The sequence below is a fragment of the Poecilia reticulata genome, linkage group LG22, assembly GCF_000633615.1.
Source record: "Poecilia reticulata strain Guanapo linkage group LG22, Guppy_female_1.0+MT, whole genome shotgun sequence".
In the NCBI taxonomy this organism is placed as follows: domain Eukaryota; kingdom Metazoa; phylum Chordata; class Actinopteri; order Cyprinodontiformes; family Poeciliidae; genus Poecilia; species Poecilia reticulata.
Genome location: NC_024352.1, coordinates 114,946 through 122,856, shown reverse-complemented (window position 1 = coordinate 122,856; position 7,911 = coordinate 114,946). Strand labels below are relative to the sequence as shown.

Sequence of the window (7,911 nt, the reverse complement as noted above, 5' to 3'; positions counted from 1 at the left end):
AAGGAGCAAAAAGGGCAGGTGCTCAAGCCGCCCCAGCTCCCTTCTCTGCACGTGCCTGGAAATGAGGAAGGGAGGGTCAGTGGAGAGCACTGGAGTTKAACCTTTTTTCATTCAGTGTCATCAACAGAAAGAAAAAAGGCAGGAAGAGACGATAAAGCCGATAATTAAAATGAGCTTGATAGGTTTAATTTATCGTGCGATTAATTGATTTATCGTTTATCGCGACAGGCCTAGTTGGAAATACAAGTTCTGTCTGTGATTAAATACTTGTCCAGTCCCAGTACATGAACAGACGGTGTTAAATCAAATGGCCACTAAAAACAGCTGCTATTTAAATACCACTCTCCTATTACAATCAAGTTTTGGTGACATTGACAAGAGTATTTATAACATAAATTTCAGAGAGATTGTAACACTGGTGTCCCAGTAGTGAACAGCACCTGGGGCATATGTGGCTCAGTCCATTCCCATCAAATGTCAATCCTATTCAATGGATTGACATTGAATAGGATTTTGCTGCTCCTCTTTAAGGCTCTGCCTCACTCTATGATCTAGAGCAGTGTTTTTCAACCRCTGTGCAGCGGCACTCTAGTGTACCATGAGTGATCGTCAGGCGTGCCGTGGAAATTATCCAATTTCACCTACCGTATTGTATTTTCCAGACTACAAACTGCTTACTTTTTTCCTACACTTTGAACCATGCGGCTTATAGCTCGGTGTGGCTTTTCTGTGGATTTTTCTTCAACCACCAGGGGGCTCTTTAGCAGGAAGTGAATCATTGGAAGTCAAAATTGGAAATCAAAGAAGAACGCGCTAATTTTCATTTAGAACAAGCACATGCTGGCAGCAGGCACGACGAAGAAATGTTTTCAAACTCATATGATGCAGCTTCTAAGTTGGGGGCTATCGATCTGGCAGTACAGGAAGGAAATAGAGCTGCTGCACGTAAACTCGGYGTGAACAAAACCGGATTTGGAGACGGAGAACTGCATCCTTAATATATCCAGCAGTTATTAGGACGCAGCCCYCTGCTGGGTTAATGTCACTTGTGGGTGTGAGTTTGAGTCATATTAGCTGTTTCAGATATGGAGTCTTTACTAACGTTTATGTTTTTCTGCCACATCTGTGTTAAAGATGATTCGTCAAGTGTAATGTTGAGTCAATACTGAAAGCACCAATTATGCTTTCTAAACATAATTGGTAGCCACAGCTAGAATCATTCAACTTCTCAGTCATATTCCAACATGACTGTCTATCAATTGTTCTGCCACACACATCTGCCAAACTGCATGTAAATTAATGGAGTATAAAAACAAAATCTTTAAGAAATATTTCATTCATTTCTAATGGTCTCTGTGGTAATTTTTCTCCTCCTATTTCTAGGTCATAATGAGTTACAAGGCTGACGGTGATTACAGAGTCCAGAAGCTCAAGAGTCTTTGTCAGAGTGCTTGTTCACAGGATCTTGGCGAACAGAAAAAGCAAGACCTTGCGCAAAGATTACAAGACAGTGAGGAACAGTGGGCAAGGCTGTTAAAAAATGCTAAACAAGCAATGAGAGAAGCTGAAAGGCAGTGTACTCTGGATCTCCAAATCAGGAACTTTGAAGCCTTGAATGAAAGCATCGGCAACTGGCTAAAAGGAAGGCAGAAGGATCTCATGTCTTTGGATAATGAGGCTGATCTAGAACAAGTGATACAAACGTCTCAAGTATGTATAAAGTTCTAGGAGAAAAGTACTTTTGCAAAGTACTTATTTTTTAACGATGATTTTAAAAAAGGGCTATTTAAAATCATCCATCATTCCTACTTCTAATGCTTTCCCTGAACCAGTTTCTTAAAATTCAATTGTTATTGTTTGACAAGCACTGCGTCATATTTTGAGTGAATTGGAAAGATTGCTATATCAGTGAATTTTGAATGTCAACAGTGGTATCAATCAGGACCATTCTAAACACAGAGTGCCTTTGGTAAGGCAAATAAGGAGACATGATTGACACCTCAAGTAAATGTACTGCTACAATATGCATGCAAAATTATTGTAAGAAGAGTAACTCTGCAGTAAGGTCAAATTTATGGGTTAGTTTGGCCTACTCAAAGTCCAAATTTAATTTATCAGAAAATTCCACGTTACAATTATGTACACACAATGAAAGTTTTCTTTTTCCTTTGTCTGTGTGTGCTTTATTAAAACATGTATACTAATTTAAACTCCTTATGTTGAAAATGTGTTTTATCATCAGAACATCCTGAGCCTCAAGCCTGAGGGAGACTCAAAACTGTCTGAACTGACAAGACATAGCCAGAGTTTGTCTGAGCAGGAAGAAATTTCAGTGTATGYGCAGCAAGAGGCCCAGAAGGCAGCACAAGACTCAGAGGAACTATGGAGGAAAGTCCTGCAGACTGCTGAAAACACTCTGCTGAAAGCTGAGGTCCACTACTCACTGTCTAGAGAAATGTGGACCTTCCGAAACCATGCAGATAACACAAAACGTTGGATTGAAGGCCTGGATAAACAAGCTGAATGTATGCAAGGTGGGATGCAGGGCAGCAAGGCTCAGCTAGAGGAAAGAATGAAAACTGCACAGGTATGATCTTCAGAAGAACATTTTTGGAAACAAATCATGCTGCAATGAACATTTTCTTTCATGTTCTTTTTTCATTCACTAACTTTTAGCCCAAAAAAGATGATTATTCAAATAGTTTTTCATTAGCTGAAAATGTTTATTGGGACAATCTCAGATATGAATGTCTGTGGTTTTACAATGATTTATGTCTATCAGCACAAACTTTGCGTGTAGGTCATTTTGAGCTTTAAGTCAAATGGTGAAAGTCAAGTGATGGAGCTGAAGAGGCGAGCGCACAGTCTCTGTGACTATGCAGGCCTACCAGAAGATAAGAGGATGGAGGCTCAGCAGATTGTCCAGGATGTAGAGATACAGTGGAGGGCAGTTTTGCGAACTGCTGAGGAGACCCACAGGTACAAAGCATGTTTTAGAATCCTTTTTGATTTTTGTGCTGTTGTGCTGGTGTGCTGATAAAATCAAGGAAACATGGTACCAAAGACAATGGTCCTATTCTGAAATTTAGACCTCATCTTACTTCAGCAGAGATGGTCTATTCTCAATTTTATCTCTGTTTTTTATAATTTTGTGATAGTTTCAAGTTGGTTTGAAGGTCACAAACACAAGCAGTAAGATGGTTTTTGAAAAAGTTAAGTAATGAAAGGTACTGAAAACTTACAAACTGAAAGTAAAGCAACATAATCTAAACACATGAAACAACAGCAATAGTGGCAGCCAAACAATGTTGAGCATCACAGGTGGGTCTGACACTGAGCTGAGAAAATACGGAGCTTTAAATGCTGGGAAGGTGATTACTAGACAAGGGAAAAGTTTACTGAGCAAAAACATTAGGCTGCATTGAACAAAGGGAAGCTGGCTCTGGATAATGACTGAATAAACGAATGAAACTTAAGGAACAAGAAAACCACATCTAACAGAACCAGACCACAAAAATAAAATAAAAATAAAAACAACAAAAACTAAAACCATAACCTAAAATCAACATTTTGTGTATATTCATGTAGTTTTATTGTGAGAGAAATTTTTTCTGCTTGTATTGATATTAAGAATGTGTCTTTCAATTGATGCTCGTATTTTAGGTTGACCTTGAGATTCTTTATAGAATCCTGCAATAAAAGASTATTACTATTGTTATTGGTGTCTTAAAGTTCAGAGCAAAACCTCAAAAGAAATACAAAACCAAAGTTTGAATTCTGATTTCTTTTTGAAAAAAAAAAATAGAACATTAAGAAACAGAATTAAGCCAGATTTTCTAGTATATGTGCTGTAAGTGGTCACTTCCCATTTCTGTTTTAAGCAAAATTTGTATTGGTGTCATTAGAACTGTCAGTGTTACAAAATCGGCCCAGGCCCTGTCTGGGTGAGGCATATCTAAAAGACTGCCAACATTTACAGATCCAGATTGTGAGTTCCTGGTCAGGGCCCATCAAACTGTAGATCAGTTAATCTTGTTCACCACGTGGTTTTGTTCCTGAAACTTTACTTGGAATGTTTCATGAGAATCAGGGAGTTTTTCAATCCTTCTTGTTGGACCATATTTGATACTGATTTCTGACGTTCTCTTATCTACCACCTTCCACCCTGCAGACAACTGCAAGGTGTTATGGACCGCCTGCTTTTTTGCAAGTTCAATCAGGACCAGGCAGAAGCCCTACTGGCTGAGATCCAGAAGGAGGCATCCAGCCTTCCACAGACATTCACATGGCCAGGCTTGGGCCTGCGTAGACAGGCTGTAGAGCAGGCCCAGACCCTCCTGGAGCAGAGCACAACCTTAGCCCCTGTATTCTCAGATGTGCGTTCACAGGTAAACACAAAGAATTTAAAATATTTGAGTTATTAGAGAACAATTCTAAATGTCTGCTTCTTTAAGGTTGAGGAGCTGTATGAAATCACACAAGACCAAGTTTGGATTGAACCTTCCTGGACAGCCAAGGAGGAGGCCATTCCTGCCCTTCTAAAACAGCTAACTGTGAGCTTAACAAAAACAAGAGAAATGTGACTGCAGCAGCTATATCAGTCTAAACATGAATTTCTGTTCTTAGGATGTGGTAGCAAACTTGGAGCAAGGTATTGTGATGGAGCGGCAGTGCACTCTGCTTATTGAACAGCATGAAGCAGCTCAGGACTGGCTGAGAGAACAGATTAAAGGCCTGGGACCCGCACCTACAGACAGATCTGGCCTTTACAATTTTGTCAACACCCTAAAGGTTAACACATTTAATCTTCACAGTTTAAGTTGGAATACTAAGTCATAAATGGGACACATTTATAATAAGAACTGCATTTCTTAGACTTTCATTTTTGGCACTAAAAGACTGAACAGTATTGGCTAAATGACTTTGCAGTGAAGCACGTGTTTAGTACCTTTTTTAGTTTGTAAGTTTTTTTGCATGTGTCTTCAGAACATACATTTAAATATATTTTATGTGAAGAGCCAGTGTTTAGTTTTAATGTTTCTTCCTCATACACTAGACCCAGTCCTGAATCACTTCAGTTATACTCTATATTTGCAATGTTAGAGGAGAAGCACTTCTGTCAACATGTAAAAAAAAAACTAAACTAAAAAAAACTAATTCAGGTCCTGCATGTTTTCATAARCACTGCATCTTCTCAAAATGCTGTCACTTTTAGTTTACTACAATTCTGACAGTAAATGAACAGATGTTGTAGGTAACTTGAGATGAGACACAGCAAAGGCTGTCGTTCAGCATTATCTTATCCTAAGTGGTAGATCAGGTTCAATCCGAACAACAAAATAAAACACACAAAACATCATTATGTACTTACATCACCATCATTTGCAGATTTGTATTGAACAGTAGGAAGTGAACCTTCTTTTAGTTAAAGTATTTTTGGCAAATTGTGCTGTGGACTGTTGGTAGTTTTCAGTGGACTACAATTTTCTATGGCAATATTGCAGGGATGTTGCTAACAAAAATAAAATGAAGCCACACTGCTCCGTTCTCCGTGACTGAGAGAAAAAGCAAGGACACGTGCTCTATTGCAGTGGTCCCCAACCCCTGGTCTGCGGACCGGTACTGGTCCGTGGACCAATTGGTACCGGGCCGCACAAGAAATAATTAAATATTTCCTTTTTATGTATTATTAAGTTAAAATTTTCACAAAACTAAAATCTTCGTTTTTGTGGCTCATCTGTATCTTATTTTGAAGGGATATGTAAACGTTACCATAGCGACCAGAGTCAGAGAGCGTTTGGGCAGTGGTTGAGAGGAGATGAGTAGAGCTTGTGAGTATTAAGTCTGGTTTAGACAGAAAGATTTAAGGATTGTCGGCCGATTCTCCAAACCTCTGTGACCACAGAGCTGATGAAAGAACAACAGGTTCGATCGGTTAGTGTGTCCAAGGCAGGAGCAACACGAACCGATTCCACTCACGAACATCCCGATTCCAGAAGAAAATCCACAAAACTCCCAACATAGCATACAGGAATTTAGAATGACCAAACACGGATGRYTATGTAGAAGCAATAGTGATAGTTTGTGGTCATTTTAAGAGATAAAAGACGTAACAAAAAGAAAAGGCGGTGGATAAAAGACGACGGGAGCAGCCGCTCTATTTGCTGCACTATGATTTTGGAGGTAACTATGTTTTTTCATGGTTAATATTTTTAACTGAATAAACATAAACATATATAATAATGACCTKTACATATAATAATAAACATTTCCACATATCTCCGATATCAACCAGACTCTCAGTTGCACAATATGTCAGCTGTTTGGAATTCCCCTCTGTTCTTATGTCACCGCGCTTTCTGATTGGCTGACGATTCAGCCAATCAGAACCGTCTGGAAGCAGGGGGCCTTCACATCAAGTCCCCTGCTTCCAGCAGCCTGATGGACTGTTCCACATCCTGGTTTTTCTTTCGACCAACCACCTTCTGTCAGCCAGTCCTTAAATTCAGCAAAACAAAATGTTAATGATCTTAAATAAACATAAGGTGTTGACTAAATGTGTGCACCCAAATTAGTAAACAACCTAATGCAATAACAACCAGAAAAACCATCAAAGAAAAAGTGAAATTCTAAATATATTATATGAAAACATTTAAATAAATACTAACACTGGGTAAAAGATGAGGAACCTCCACAAATGCCTTCCTTGAATGTCTCGCTGGTGATTAGCAGAGGCAAATCCAAACAGCCGAATTTAGGGTCTCCCGCCTGATCCGAGTGAACAACATTCTCCAAGGTCACACCATAATCCATTCTGAGTCCGAGATCCGCTGCCCGACCACGGTCCTGTTCCAGGATCGCACCCAGTCTGCGGCTCAGCTCCCGTATCATCTCAGTATGAGTGTTGATCGCTCTGCAGATCCCATCAACCATACCCGGCAGCCTCGAAGTTGACAGAACTGCCGCCGGTATCTTCCAAAATTTCCAATAAGCAGAAAACCTGTTATAAATCCAATCATATACACATCTTCAGCATCCTCGACTGACAGCGTCGTCAGACACACGGTCTTCCACTTCCATGTAGAATCCATTGTATATCCAGCGAAGAATGTCCTGTCGGGACACGAGGGTTCCCCTTTACCCGGTTTCAGAGTGGAAAAAATTGTATCAATTGCGTTGAGAGCAGGCCCGTGCARAGGGGGGTTCTGGGGGTGCTTTAGCACCTGCCCTTTTTGCTCCTTGCCCTCAAGTGCCCTTTTGGTCAATTTTTTTATTTTTTTTGTATTATTTTCTAAGCCCTCTTGTGACACATAACATGTACACAAATTATTATTATTATTATTAATTTATTTTTAATTTTTTTTTTGTACAACATAATAAGCCCTCTGGTCACCTTGTTACCTTTGACCTTTGAGCCCGTGACGCATGACGCAGTTGCCTCTCGCGCAGTGAGATAAGGCGGCTAACTGAAGCTCAACGTAGCGAACGTTCCAGATTACAGAACAGTTTTTGGTGAATTAAAAAAAACGTTTTTGGTGAATAAAAACGTCATTCACCAAATAATAACGACTTGCTGCTTGTCAGATGACGGAAAACCTTGAAGTATCGTTTCTGCTTCAGCTCGGAGTCGCGGTTTAAGCAGAGAGGTAATGAAATACAACAGACACTGACAGGCCTCTGCGTCTGCCWTTCTSTGAAGAACTACTGAGCGGGAGGAGACAACCAGGTGAGGAAAAACTGTTCTTATCTATCGATTCAGTATTTTTATCATACAGACATTAGGCTGTTGTTGATGTGCTATTAGCTAGCTGCTAGCTAACGACTTTGATAGCAAAGCATGATAACTAAAAGCTTCTTCCCTGTACCGTTAATGATATCAGTCATTCTTAAGTCTCACTTATGCAATAAGGG

The 7,911-nt window shown here is 39.8% G+C and overlaps 1 protein-coding gene across 3 annotated transcripts in view; it reads left to right on the top strand.

Annotated features, from left to right (window-relative positions):
* LOC103458066 (nesprin-2-like) overlaps positions 1–7,911 on the top strand; it is a 240,386-nt gene that overhangs the window by 212,662 nt on the left and 19,813 nt on the right. For 2 of the 3 annotated variants that reach the window (XM_008398614.2, XM_008398613.2), the window contains exons 43-48: positions 1,384–1,710; positions 2,243–2,587; positions 2,801–2,979; positions 4,172–4,388; positions 4,455–4,553; positions 4,627–4,791. In XM_008398614.2, the coding sequence (XP_008396836.1) occupies positions 1,384–1,710; positions 2,243–2,587; positions 2,801–2,979; positions 4,172–4,388; positions 4,455–4,553; positions 4,627–4,791 (1,332 nt within the window). Of the gene's footprint in view, positions 1–1,383; positions 1,711–2,242; positions 2,588–2,782; positions 2,980–4,171; positions 4,389–4,454; positions 4,554–4,626; positions 4,792–7,911 lie in introns of those variants that run through there. The other variant, XM_008398615.2, reaches the window with a different exon arrangement.